Source organism: Neopsephotus bourkii, unplaced genomic scaffold (genome assembly GCF_033783945.1).
Source record: "Neopsephotus bourkii isolate Nb327-2 ecotype Australia unplaced genomic scaffold, CSIRO-AGI_Nbou_v1 NB_107, whole genome shotgun sequence".
NCBI lineage: Eukaryota > Metazoa > Chordata > Aves > Psittaciformes > Psittacidae > Neopsephotus > Neopsephotus bourkii.
In genome coordinates this window covers 1,425,523-1,439,965 of record NW_026900624.1, presented here as the reverse complement: position 1 = coordinate 1,439,965, position 14,443 = coordinate 1,425,523, and the positions used below count along the sequence as shown (strand labels likewise).

At 36.1% G+C, this 14,443-nt stretch overlaps 1 protein-coding gene across 1 annotated transcript in view; it reads left to right on the top strand.

Moving 5' to 3' along the window:
• The window catches only part of NUP205 (nucleoporin 205), a 55,034-nt gene that overhangs the window by 10,172 nt on the left and 30,419 nt on the right, over positions 1 to 14,443 (top strand). The window contains exons 6-16 of the mRNA XM_061357428.1: positions 1,334 to 1,562; positions 1,728 to 1,892; positions 2,680 to 2,855; positions 5,632 to 5,748; positions 6,560 to 6,697; positions 7,792 to 7,942; positions 8,707 to 8,912; positions 10,386 to 10,568; positions 11,724 to 11,774; positions 12,378 to 12,587; positions 13,390 to 13,489. Coding sequence (XP_061213412.1) covers positions 1,334 to 1,562; positions 1,728 to 1,892; positions 2,680 to 2,855; positions 5,632 to 5,748; positions 6,560 to 6,697; positions 7,792 to 7,942; positions 8,707 to 8,912; positions 10,386 to 10,568; positions 11,724 to 11,774; positions 12,378 to 12,587; positions 13,390 to 13,489 — 1,726 coding nt within the window. The remainder of the gene's footprint in view (positions 1 to 1,333; positions 1,563 to 1,727; positions 1,893 to 2,679; positions 2,856 to 5,631; positions 5,749 to 6,559; positions 6,698 to 7,791; positions 7,943 to 8,706; positions 8,913 to 10,385; positions 10,569 to 11,723; positions 11,775 to 12,377; positions 12,588 to 13,389; positions 13,490 to 14,443) is intronic.

Below are 14,443 nucleotides of genomic sequence, written 5' to 3'. Positions count from 1 at the left end.
TAATTGAGACTGTGACTAACTGCAGAGTATGTTTCTAGTAGGAAGATGTCAGATATTATTGGTTTATTTTCTGCACCTCTTTCTAATGGGTGATCTGTCTGAAAATTATTCTATGTTGTAATCAGTCAATTTGTTTTCCACCAAATAAACTAGTTTTACACTTTAGCTATTACTGTAGAAACTATGCAGAGGATATTCCTCTGATTTACCTTAAATTATCTTAATTTAACATTAAAATTCATTTAATGCATAATGTTAGAAGTTTTTTTTTGTTTTATTCATCTACCTTTCAGGTGGACTACCGTATTTCTCTCTGTATTCATTAGAACTATTCAGCTGGAGTCTGTGCACAAATCTCTTGCTGTGTTAAATGTTGAAAAGTTTTTATCACAATATATGTGATTTTAGTGGAAATAGAATGCTTATAGCTAGCTATTTTTTATTTAACCAGGAACAATAGAAACAGGGAAAGAATGTCATCAGAAGCTCCCAATTTAGCTAAATAAAATACGGTTTTACAAAGATCATTACGATGGCAGTTTAAACTGAGGGGGAGGACTGAAGTCAACAGTGGCAGTTTAAACTGAGGGGGAGGACTGAAGTTAACAAATTAAATGAATGTTCTTGTTTGAAAACTGGTAGTTTTTGTTGCAACTGTTAGAGAAAATGACAAATCTTGTTTTCAAGAGCAATTGTACTTAATTGTATCACAGCATGAAATATTTTGCCAAATAAAAAGATGAAATACTTTTAATATGAAAAGGCTTTGTAGCCTTTATGTTGGGCATCATATCTGTCCCATATGTAATTGGGGATGATAGATTTTATTTATATTTGTTTTCTGAAGTTGATACAAGTATTTTTTCTGGGGGGAAGAAAGTTCTAATTTTAATTGTCTTTCATGTTTCTCAGCATCCTAAAAGTTTTGTATTTGTGTAGTCAGCTGAGGTCATAGAAGACTATGACCTTATCTGGCTGTAACTACCAGCGTAGTTGGGTATTACAGACACAATGTGACCTTTGTGTGGTATGTCTATAGTCATAGACATTCTGTGTCAGCTCATGTCTCCTGGCCTTGACAGAGATGCTGATGAGTCATATTTCAGGGTATCTACTCAAACCTTATATGAAATACATGGGAATACAAACACATCTAACAAGCAGAAGTGTGCCTTTTGTTGTTTAGCAATTAAAACCCCCAACATTTTCTGTAGCTGTTGTCTTTAGAGTAATTTTAAATTTGACCTAGTCATCCTGATTGACTGTGAAGGACAAACTGAACATGTTACCAGAATATTTATATTCAGAGTTTGTCTGGTTTTTCTCTTAAAAGGTTTCTGACCTCATTAAAGAATGCCGACAGTCCTTGGCTGAAAGTCTGTTTGTGTGGTCCTGCCAGTCACCACTGAGTAAAGATGACACTCTCATCCTCATAAGTTACCTAGAGAAAGTAACAGTGGAAGCTGATGGCTCATTGGATGGTGTGAACTTGTCTCTTCTCATGGCCCTCCTTTACTGCTTTGATGTCAGCTCTTTGGAACAAGGCACAGAAGATCGTGATGGTAATGCTGGCAAGTTTCCCATAGAGCTGATGTTGTGCAGATGGATGAGTTGTTTTTTAACCAATTTTGTTACTGATCTGTAACAAATTGGTAGGATTTTTCATGTTTGTTTTCACATTCGTTTACTGGGTGTTGGTGTTGTGTTTGTTTGTGTTGTTTTTCAAGATTTGGTGCACCGGCTCCCTCTGCTAGCAGAAAGACAGTATATAGCAACAATACACACTCGTCTTCAGGAGTCTCAGCCTTGGAAATTACCAGGCCTGCAAGCTACTGTTAGATTAGCCTGGGCGCTGGCATTACGAGGAATATCCCAATTATCTGATGTGACAGGTAAATTACCCTGAAGTGCAGTTGCTGCACATTAGTATTCAGAGCTTCCAAGAGGTAGAAGTCAAAGTATCTGCAACCTTTTTGAAATGTTAGTATTTACCTTTATGATAAAATTACAGTTGACACTCTTTCAAAGTTTTCTCAGGATGTGAGTTTAGTTGTTGAGCATTGAATTGCTCTGAAATGTACACAGATTTGGAAATATTTAGTTGTTAGTAATATTGCATAATGTCTCATTGAAGTGAAAGGTATTTTAAAGTACTGGAAATGTGAAAGATTGCATTTTAGCAGCTTTAGTGTTATTTGAACACTTAAATGGAGAATAGACTCTTATGACTTTTTACACCTGTAAATGTTAAACCTCAGGATCTTGAGAGGACAAATCTATTTTAATGTTGTTTTTTTTCCTTTATCTGTGTGCTTCATAAGCTTCCCAGGCTCCCTGATAGGTCAGAATTGTGTCTATTCCAGAACATACATTTAAAGAAAATGTGAACTTTAGAATTAATGTCTAATTAAGGTTGGTTTATGATTCTTTGTTCGTAGTCTTAGATTTGATTGGGTAAATGGATTATGTGCTTTAACACTTACTAAAGAACAAAGTTGAGATCATCACCAAACATTAACTTGTATATTCCAGTCTAGTGTTTTCCTGTATGGTAGAAAAAACATAGTTGCTAGAAGCATGTCAGTTTGCAGGTCAGCTGGATATTCTGAAATATGTTTTGTTTGGTAACAGGTAACTATAATTTATTTTTTTCCCTCTGTTGTGATTTCTGTGACCCAGCTCTTGCAGAATTCACTGAGGCAGACGAAGCAATGGCAGAGCTGGCAGTTGCTGATAATGTCTTCCTGTTCCTGACTGAATCTGTTGTGGGGTCTGAAAATTTCTACCAGGAGGAATTTTATATTCGCAAAATTCATAACCTTGTCACAGACTTCCTTGCGCTCATGCCAATGAAAGTAAGCTGTTTGCATGAATAGCAGTTCTTCTTTTCTGTATTTCTAACATTAGAAGAGATAGTATAGGGATTTAGGTATGACCCTCAGCTTGAGGCTCTGCAGTTCAGAAAATTTGTTGACTTTCTGGATCTCATGTGGTTTGCGATTTGTTTTCCACACGGAAGTGATGGAAGAATGTGATTCTTAAAACACTTCAGTTTGGTGAGATTTGCAAAGAAATCTTTTGTGGCAGTAGTGGTTTAGTTTTGTTCTGTTTTACATGATTGAAATTTAAATGAATGTAGAAATTGATGGCAATGAATGTGGATATTGATTTTTTTTGTTTGCTTTCTTTTGATGCAGACAGTAACATAACCTAAATTTACTTAACAGCGTTTGTCTCTTAATTTATTCTTTTAGTAGTGATATTTTCCATATTTAAGGGGAGGGATTCTACTTTTTCACTAATATCAATTGTTGGGAAAATGAGCAGTGCTTTTCACTAGAACAGCAGAAATACTGCAAAAGGGTTTAAAAGAAAAGTTTGAAGCAATTGCAACAGTTCCATTTGTGCAAGAGCTTGTATCTAAGCATGGAAGATTAAAATTCTATGAAAAGGTTTTTATTTAATTGATGGAGGCTTTATTTTGTGACCTTCATCGTGTTGAGCTATAGTTGGAGTTGCCAAACAGTTACTTTTTGTCAGTGTGCAAAAGAAGGATTTAAAAATATATTTTGTTCATTGTAACATCTCTGCCTGAGAACAATATTGTCAGGAAAAACAGTATTTTAGCCTTAAGAGTCTTTAAGGGCATATATGAACAAGTCGTAGACAGCTTTTAGGTTTAATCCTAACTTAGTTATAATCTGGGTGTTGCATGTTGTTTTCTCGAGCTGTCTTTTTAACTGAGAGAATATCCTTAGAAAAGTATAATGTCAGTTCAAACAAGTTCATGCTGATAACTGTACAGCTGTATTTCTGCTGCAGTGGCTGCCTGCGTAACAACACCACATTGTCAACAGACCTTGGACATTCTTTGAAGGTGCACACAATGGCGTTTTCTGTAATACAGATGCAGTATCCTTTAGGAATCTTTTGAATATAGTAGGAATATGTGAGGTGTATTTTATAGATGTTCGTTAACAATCAAGTGCAAGCAGGTTTGGAACTGGGAACTTTTTTATGAGGCAGTTATTCATTGGATAGTGTTGCTTTATGAAAGATGAAATGTCTCCCCATAACAGTACCACTTTATGTGAGAGACACAGGGTAGCTTTTTGAATGAAGGTTGAAGAGCTGGAGACTGACCCAGGCTGGGGTTGCTGCCATACTAGATTTAGAACAAATATGATGCTGTCCCCTGTATCCGCAGAACTGCTTGAAAATCCCAAAGCTATTGGTTGATTTGCTGGTACATCTCTCATCTTCACTGCATTATGGAACTGGAGGCTTTACCTCTGGGAAGAATATTTCTCTTCCATTTCAGGTTTTTTGTTTTTTTTGTGTTTTTTTGCTTAGGTTTAGATCTGGACTTGATTGTAGCTAATACCTAAAGATGAAGAGAGATGTTTTTCATTGCAAGTAGGATTTTATAACACATGTAATCAAAAATCTGGCTGTTGAATTATGTTCCAGTTTGATAGAGGCCAGTACTAGTTTTTTTACAGGAAAGACTTTGTTAGCCAGTGCCTGGGATACAACCCTACAAAGGAATTTCTCAAGTGCTGTTAGTTAGTGGTTGGCTTTTGTACTCAGCTGTTTCTACTGAATCTCAAATTTTAGGTAGAGAAGTGTCTGAACCTGTGTTCAGTTTTATTTGAATCTATAAGTCAGCATTTTATTTAACTCTTCTGTATATTTTTAGCATTTATGTTGCTTGCCAGTGATGATTTGGGTAAATCTTTGTGTTGACTGCATTACATTCACAACTTGATAATTAGGTTTAGTAGTTCAGATAATTCATTATTTCATTCATTAACACACAATTTTGTCCATGTATTAATTTTGTTAGTATACTACTTTGATTAGTTTGCTCTGACCATTTCCTCTGTTATTTCTAGTTTTTAACTATTTTTTTTCTTTGTGAGATAATTATTTTGCTGCACATTCAATTTTGCAAATTAAAATATATGGTAGACCTTGAACTGGTCTGTATTGACAATCACCATATTTTAGGTTTTGGTGTGTTGAATTGGTTGCTTTTTTCTGTTTCTGTTTTTCTTTTTTCCTGTTGTACTTCCTGAAGTGTGATAATGCTTTTAGCTGAGTCAGACTGGCTCCAAAATAATTCCATTAATCCAAAACTTTTCAAAATGTAAAGTAGCTGTAACTAGAAGTAGCTGTAAATGGCTAAAAAAGGGGTGGTCACAGATAAGAAACCCTTGGGGTTTTTTTCCTGTTTGTCTTCACTCCTTGTAGATAATGGTCTAGCATCCTTTGTTTGAAGCTAACACATCTAGCTTTTGAATTAAAAGGAGGAAAATGCTGCACCTTTTGGAGCAAAACCAGACGATCTGGTGAAGTCAGCTGTGAAAAACTCCCATGGTCCAAGTTCAGGGCTTTAGCTATGAGCTCTTCAGTTGGCAGCAAGAAAGTGTTCGAATATCCCTTTGATTCTATGATCTTGGGGGGAGGGGGTTAGAAAAAAATAAATTGAATATTCTTGTCATGTATGTGCAAGTTCATTTCCTTTCTTAGTTTTTAATAGTCTGTTTAGACAACTCTCCTATGCCTGTTCTGTTTTATTCATGGCTAAAGACAGACAGTGGGTTTTTTAACACTTCATAAATTGTGTAGGTGAAACAGCTGAGAAGCCGTGCTGATGAAGATGCTCGCATGATCCACATGAGCATTCAGATGGGTAATGATCCACCTGTTTCCCTTCGGAGGGATCTGGAGCATTTAATGCTTTTGGTAAGCTCTATTTTCTTTGACATTACTGTGGCAAAAGGTGGTTATGACTTTTCTTAATCTGAAAACCCATCCCTGAATGATACCATACAGTGCTGAATCTTTCCTTTTCTGGGTTGGAGGGATTGTTTGTTGTTGTTTTTTTTTCCCTCAAATATAGACACTTTCTGTAAATTCATGTAAAGGAATTCATTTATTGCCTTGGCTTCTGATGTTAATGAAGCATCATTTAATTCTTGTTTAGTAAGTAAATATTGCATTGTTTCTATGCTTGAAGAACTTTTGACCTGAAGTTATTTTGCAAAATATTTACATACCTAAAATTTAAGTTATTTTAAAATTATCTTAACATATCTATTATTTTAAGTTATCTTATTTTAATGTAACTTAGAATTTTAAGGCTACAGGCTATCACTGGAGTTGAGATCTATCTAAATGCATGCATGTTCTTTGAATGGAACACCTTTGTGTATCTAGACCTCAGTGGTTACATGGTCTTTTATGTTTCTGTAAGTCTTCAAATTGAGGTACATGAATGGTTATTTAAGGAGAAATTACACTTGTTTTCTTAGCAATGTAATTTGTAATAGTTAAATAGAAAGTTGTGCAAGTTTTACTTATGTGTGCATCTGGCTGTCATTTGTTCTGATATTGCTATCTAGAAGCTGTCATTTTCAAAGAGTTTTAAGGAATGGAACACCAGCCGTGGGATGCTTTGCCTCAAATGTGTTTAGCTTATCTAGAAGTAGTGCTTATTGTTAAGTAATCTTCTGAATATAGCTGATGCTTTTTAACATATTCTTTTCTCTGATAGATTGCGGAATTGTATAGGAAAGACCCCTTTAATCTGGAACTTGCTCTTGAATACTGGTGTCCATCAGAGCCTTTGCAGACATCTACCATGATGGGGTCCTACCTTGGAGTAGCTCATCAGCGACCTCCTCAACGCCAGGTTATCTAGCTTTTCTTGAGTAATCATTAGGAATTTCAAAGTCAAAAACCAGGCAGCAGAGTGTTTCGTATCCTTATCACAGCTAGCCTCTAAAAAGACATCTTTTATCAGTGGTTTATGTGCATGTGTTCTGCTCTGCATAACATGGTTACTGTTGCTTACGCTAAAATGAGCTACTGCCAGTCATTCATGGTTTTCAGTAAGCTTATTAAGGAAGAGTGCTAAGCAAAGCTCTTTGAAAATGTTGTTCAGATGTGCTTTTGTTGCAGTTGCTAAATGAATTCTGATAACAGTGCTCTTGTATTTTCTGTCTGACGACCTCTTCATATCTTTTTGATGTAACTGAGAACATAAATTCCATAATTATGAAAAAATCTATTAACTATAATTGATGATATTTTAGAGGGGGGAGGAGTGCATAAAAATATTTTAGTTGTTTAAAGCCCATAGCTTACAACCCATAAGAGACAGAACTTAGAACGAAGAAGCAGTCTAAACAGATGAAACAGATGTTCCAAAACTCTCTAAATACCTGGGATGCTGTCAGCCTTCAATTCTTCTTGAAGGACTATGCAGTGTTGGGCAAAACCTAGTACAAGACATACCGGGCACATCCCAAGATTCACCCAGAATAGAAGCAACTTAAGTTAGGTCTGATGCAATCTGCAAGCACCCTAATATGACCGTGGGAGGACCCATTGTGTGAATTACTGTGCTTGTGTTACTTGTGGATATGACAGGCATAGTGAATTCTTCTCAGCATTGCTTAACTTGTATTGTGAGATGTATTAATAATATTGCTGTTCAGCATTTGTGAGCTGAAGTAAATTTTATCACAAAAAATATAGAATTGGAGAATTAATAGAGTTAGTGTACTTTGCAGTCAGTTGAAATGTTTTATTTCCTCTCTGAAACATGTTTTCCACCTTCAGGGAAACTGAATAGGCTGGTCTACAGAGGATTTTTTTTATACGAGTTGTGATTCCACCCCTCTGTCCTACCCTGGTTACATTAGATTCTGTTGGCTGCCTGTTGTGTTCCTAAAATACTCAGATTTTTTTTTTTTTTTAAACACTGATCTTTATTTGTTCTAGGTTGTCTTGTCAAAGTTTGTTAGGCAAATGGGAGACCTACTTCCTTCCACAATTTACATCCCATACTTGAAAATGCTGCGGGGACTGGCTAGTGGGCCTCAGTGTGCTCATTACTGCTTTAGTTTGCTAAAAGTCAATGGCAGTAGTCATGGTAAGAAAAGTGACACTTCAGCTTTTTCTCAACTCTTCTTTAGAAAAGCACAAAGACTCATTTGAGGTGAATTGTGGCTTCGTACTTTTAACATTTCATTATTAGTGCAAAGGTGAAATTGGAAGGCTTCACTTGAAAGTGTAATCTGGGAAAAGAAAAACCCAACTGATTAGGTAATTAAACATCTGAGCATCTTAGCAAGTAATTCACATAATGAAATAATACATTTTTTTAAAAGCTGTGACCTAACAGTATAAGAGATGAATATCAGTATTGTTTATTGTAAAATATAGTCATTTCAAGTTGTATATTCTGTAAATAGTTACCTGTTTGCTTTTTTCCAGAAGGACTTTGTTCTATTAGAATTCTTTTGTATATGTAATATAATAGCACTATCAAAGTAAGAAATGCTGGTCAATCCTGTGTTTTGCATCGATCAAATTAGAAAAATACCCCACCCTACTTTGAAAATACAAATAATGCTGCAAACATTCTGATTCATAAAATGGAAACTTATTTGTATTGGCTGTTCATATTACCAACTTTCTGTCTCTATTGAACAAAAAACCCAAACAAAAATACCCAACAACAACAAAAACCCAACCCTAAACTAGAACCACTAATTTTGGCAACAACAGCTTTACTTTGAACTTTACTTTTTTCCTCCAGAAAAGAAATTTTTCCTTTTAAATTTAACTACTCTGCTTGTCGTCCCTTGAAAAGAGTACAAAGAAGATCTTGTCACCTGTGTGTTATTTTTCTAGCGGAAAACATTCAAGGAGCAGGTGGCAGCCCTGTCTCCTGGGAGCATTTCTTCCACTCTTTGATGCTTTATCATGAGCACTTAAGGAAAGACTTGCCAAGTGCAGACAGTGTCCAGTATCGTCACCTGCCTCTCCGAGGAATCACACAGAAAGAACAGGATGGATTAATAGCATTTTTACAGCTGACCACTGCTATAGTAAGTTGGGTAAGTAGCCTTTTATTTGGTTTTCTTTGTTAATACATATTTTTTCTAGCAGAACATCATCATTCAGCTGAGAAATTCACTTGACCAAAAAGGTGTGTAGGGCAAATTTACCTAGCAGTTGTCATTTGACTAGTGAACTTTAGCAGTATTAGAGGCATCAGGAATAACTGCTATGACCAAACATACACAGTCTGGGGGAAGCAGGAAGAGTAACACCTTTTCCTGTGTTACTGCTGTTACTGATTTTCTTGCTTTCCTGACACTTTGGTGTCATGGAGATGTCTTTCAGAAGTGAGGTATATTCAGAAGAAATGACTACAGAGTAGGAAAGTTCTTTGCATTTAATTGAGTTTGAAAAGGCAAAAATAATAGATGAATTTAAAAGGAGGTGGTAGAAGGTTGGCAACAAAACTGATCAATTGTGAAACTTGCCTCCAGAGTTAGATTTAAAATGTTCCCACACCAAGAGCGCAAAATGTGCCATGAATTGAGTGGAAGAGGATTCCAAGAGAATAAAACAACAGTGCAGATTTTTTATGGTGTGTTGTCTGGGTAAATCTGGACAGTGTGGAATTCAGCTCTTCAGTACCAACCAGATTCTGCAGCACAAAAATTCTGCATTGTAGTGATATACCTTTGGTTTTGCTGACACAGACACAAATTTGTTTTTTTGAAAATCATCCTTGGTGATAATGGCGTTCGTATGTGAGCTGTTGTGTCAGCATTGGAGAAGCATCGGGAAAAAGGAACTTTTAGAAGTAGTATTTTCTGACATGATCAAGCCGTAACCTGGGAGGAAGTAAATTTGTTCTAAAGAAGCAAGGAATTATGATTTGATGAGGCTAGAGGCTTGTTCCTGTTGAGTATTTAACATGAGAGGTTCAAATGAGCTTAACACTGGTGATGACCCTGCTCTTAGGCTTAAATAAATTCATGTAAGTTCCTAGCAAATGTCCAAATGCCATTTAAGTTTGTAATAGAAGTATTGATTGAAGTCCCTATACTGATGCTTGAAGAAGCTGTCTAGAGTGTAAGTACTTAAACCTATTTAAGACTTAAATCCATGAATGTATATCTACTGAAAAACAAACAAACAAACAAAAATTGAGGGGTTATGAGAAGCTTATATTAGCACAGAATGATAAATGGTTTGGTTTGGAAGGGACATTATAGATCATCTAGTTCCAACACTCCTGCCAGGGGCAGGGACACCTTCCAGTAGGGCAGGTTTCTCAGGTTATGCACATAATTCTTCTCTATGGATAGGCACAATTTTAGTACATGTGAATTATTAAATTGGACTTTTTGTTAAATGAAAATTGTTTGCTTTGGAATGGTTTGCTATTCACCTGATGTTTTGTGTACCTTCAAGTATAAAGCAGTGTCATTGATACTGAACTTTGAGGTAGAGATTGTAAAACATGAATAGTCTTCAAAGTGATGATCTGTGGTTTTGTCTGTTGAACTCTACAGAGTGAGAATGCTCGCTTGGCTCTTTGTGAGCACCCTCAGTGGACACCAGTAGTGGTCATTCTGGGACTTCTGCAGTGCAGCATTCCTCCTATTTTGAAAGCAGAGCTATTAGAAACCCTTACTGCTTTTGGAAGATCTCCTGAAATAGCTGCTTCACTCTGGCAATCTCTGGAATATACACAGGTATTTTAGGATTTTCAGTGCTTAGAACTATAGTATCCCAATCTGTTGAAATTGTCAGTAGATTTGAAATAGTATTGTATTTCCTCCTATGTTTTCTTGTTGCCACTGAATGAATATATGGTTTTTTTTCACTTAGTTAATGCAGTTCTTACTTTGACATGATCTTGAAAATGACAATATGGTTTTATGCCTCAGATATCTTATTGGCTGTGCTTATTTTACCTAAATGCAGGTTTCCTAACAGACAGTCAGTCCTGTGCATTCAGTATGTTTTTTCTCCAGTGTATGGCATCAGTAATAAATGTTCTGCAGGGTTTTTCTGAGTTATTTTGTTCGTGACATTGTTCTAGTGTGAGTCATGCTCATAGAAAGAAAGGACAGGCAAAAAAGCTCCACTTTCAGACATTCAGTTTTCAGAGGAAGTTAATAGTAACTTACTGGTTATTGTTGCCAGCTTTCACATTTAGATGGCAAAAGTCAGATATGGATTAAAAGCCCTACCTTTTAAGAAAGTTTTTTTCCCTTCTGTCTTGATTTCAGATAAAAATTTTAAATATAAATCCTAAGGACAATGAACATCAAAATGTTCTTGGTATTGTTAATTAAAAAATTATGATGGGATCGACTTATTTTATAGTCTATTATGGTTCAGACTGGTTGCTGTTTTATATGGAAAAACTTGAGGCATTTGAACTGCAAGTGCTGGTTTATTAGCTATTAATAAAAAGACCCTGGCAGTAATGACATCTTGTAATAGTATTTTAAGTGCTTCTCCTTTGCTTGCAAATTTAGGATATTCCTTAAAATGTACTGTTGTAAGAGATAACAAAGAAAATGTCTTTGCCCTAACCAATACAAGACAAAAGTTGTTAATATGAAAGTATTTCTATGCTTTATTTTATTTAACAATAAACATAATGCAGATCTTTGAGGATGCAAAGCTAGAAGCATGTAAGTCTACAACATACAATCCAGCCTCTCAGAGAGAGAAATCTTAGCTAGGTAAAAAAAGAAGATTTGGGAAACCTCTTTTTACAGCTGAAAAGTGATGAATACCTTTTAGTCCTGATGGAAATGATACAGATGAACTTTGATGATTTGTAATGTACTTTTTTGTGTTTCATGTCTGTTTTCATTTCTCTTTCTGTTTTGAAGATACTACAAACTGTGAGAAGTCCAGGCCAGAGGCAAGCAATTGGTATTGAGGTGAGGGGTTTTCTGTATCTAGATAGCTTCTCTGACTACTCTGTGTGTGAGTTCAGGAAACACTTGCAGGGGCTGTATCTGCTGCTGTGTCCACAGGAAAGCCTTTGAGTAGGCACCGTCATCTTACTGCTTCTTAATTTACATTCAAGCCTGCTTGTAATTTCTGGGAACTTTATCTATTTATGAATCTGGTGCAGCTTTCTGCTAGTAACAGAGCAGCATCTAAACACTTATATTTTTCATGAGCACTTTTTATTAAGATTTTTGTATTTCCCTAAACAGGCCTCACTTTATGTTACATCTTAGTACACATCACTTCACTTCTAATAAGAGCGGTAAATAAAAGCAAAGTATATAAATGTTGTGGCATATCTCTTAGCAGCTCAGAAATGAATTAAGAGTGTATTTCTGAACTGAAATAACTCTACTGTTGCTTCACTGCTTTTGCTTTGTTTCTAATGTACCATAGACAAAACTGCAGCAAAGTCAATTCACTGTAAAATAGTTAATGGATGATGCTCTTATAGTATCTGTTCTCACATTTTCTTCTACCTTCAAAGTCTTTGATTTTTCTCCGTCTGTTTTTGCTGTCCTCTTGGGAAGGTTGAACTGGACGAGATTGAGTCCCGATGTGAGGAATATCCTTTAACCCGTGCCTTCTGTCGACTCATCAGCACACTAGTGGAGAGTTCATTCCCCTCTAACTTGGGAGCAGGTCTCCGTCCACCAGGCTTTGATCCCTATCTCCAGTTCCTCAGGGATTCTGTGTTTCTCCGATTCCGCACCAGAGCTTACCGGAGAGCTGCTGAAAAAGTAAATTTTGTTTTATTTTTGTTTGGTTGGTTGTTTTTTTTTGTTTGTTTGTTTGGTTGGTTTTTTTTGTATGTAGTTAAAATGATCTGCACTGCTGATGTGGCTTAGATTTGTTTCAGAGGCTGTGCAAGGTTGATGCAGAGTTAACCTCATAATATTTTGATTCTGTGAACAGGTGATTTTTCAACTCTTGGGTCGTCAGGATCTATAAACTACTTCTAAGGGGCCTGTATGAAGTATCCTTAATTAAAAAAACATGTATTTTTGCTAAATTTCAATTTGCTATACAGGATCTGCAACTCTGCTACATGGCTAATGACTTCTGTGCATCGCATGCCCAAATCTACAAGTCAGATTTGTTCTTTCCTCAGTTTTACTTATAGAATATTTCTGACTTGCTGAACCACGGTATTTGAGTTTCCTTTCTGATACATTTGGATGAAAGTGCATGCCAAATTGTATCCTGGAAGCTATTAATTATCTGTTATTAGCTGTATACCTAATAAGACTCTTTATTCCTTGTAGTTTCACTGTGCTGATACGTATATTGTATAATAGGGCCTAAAATAGGCAATCAGTCTCTTTCAGTGTTCCATTTCACTTCAGAAAGAAAGCTTGATCTTTGACAGTATTTGACATGGTGAGTTATAAATGTTGTTGGATAGCATTTCAGAATCAGTCCTGTGATAACTCTGATCCAGTGTATCACTGCACTGCCTGTTGTGTTGTTTCCTGGTCTTGTTGCTGCAGTGTCAGTCTTAATTGGTGTATGACTTTTTTCTCATTTTGTGGTTATCTACAGTGGGAAGTAGCTGAGGTAGTTCTGGAAGTGTTTTACAAATTGCTGCAGGACTATGAACCTCAACTTGAAGACTTTGTGGACCAATATGTGGAGTTACAAGGTTAACTTGTTCATTTATTCACTGGCCAACAGAACTGTAACTTGCTTTGCTTTCTTGTCTCTGTCTGGTGATGTTGTTTAATATTGCAAGTAGGCTGGTAGAAAGCTAGACCAAGGCTTTAAGATAGAAAAACATTCAATAAATATCTACATACTATCAGAAGTTAACCTGTTGATTCAGTAGGGCTTCATGAACACTATTTCTTATTTCCATAGCTCTGCTAAGAGGATGACTTCTGTCTCTTGCATTGCTGACTTGATTAAAGAGCAGCATTTGACGCTTAAAAAGCACCTTGATTTTGGGCTTGTTCCTCTATATTTCTTTGGTCTACATCTAAATCACCACTATTCGCAGGGTTAATTTAAAGGTGTCCGTATTTTTTATATATCCTCTAATACTAGTTTTATTCATGTATTAATTATTTAGAGCAGACAGTAGTAGCAGAATTATGATCGGAAGTAATTTAATTCTGGACAACTATTCTTTAAAAGGCTGAAGTAGATGGCAGATGCGTTGTTATAGGAAATTTAAGGCTTATTTGGTCTGCAGGGTGTTTTGGGGTTTTGTCTTTTTTTTTTTTTCTTAATGAAAAGTTTATTCTTAACACTGAATGCCTGTGGATTGGCCTGTAGCAGTAGAAAGATGCAAGAACTACTTCATAAGTGAATGACAGCTTCAAGGCATACCTATCCAGTGAGCTTACCTCAATCAGAGAGGCCCCTATGCCCTGTACTTTGACAAACAGTTCTTGACAGCCTAACTGGCTTGAGCAATTCCTGTCCTCAGTTGGTCCTTCAGCTTGTGTGATTATTTGTGGGTTACGTGGTATGCTGGAGAAATGGGCTAAACCCATTCTTTTTTACTAGATCCATTTCTTGAACTGACTCTGTATGTGACTGCACAGTGACATGTCTTATTGGTGTGTTAGGCAGCAGTACAGACACAGTGTGAATG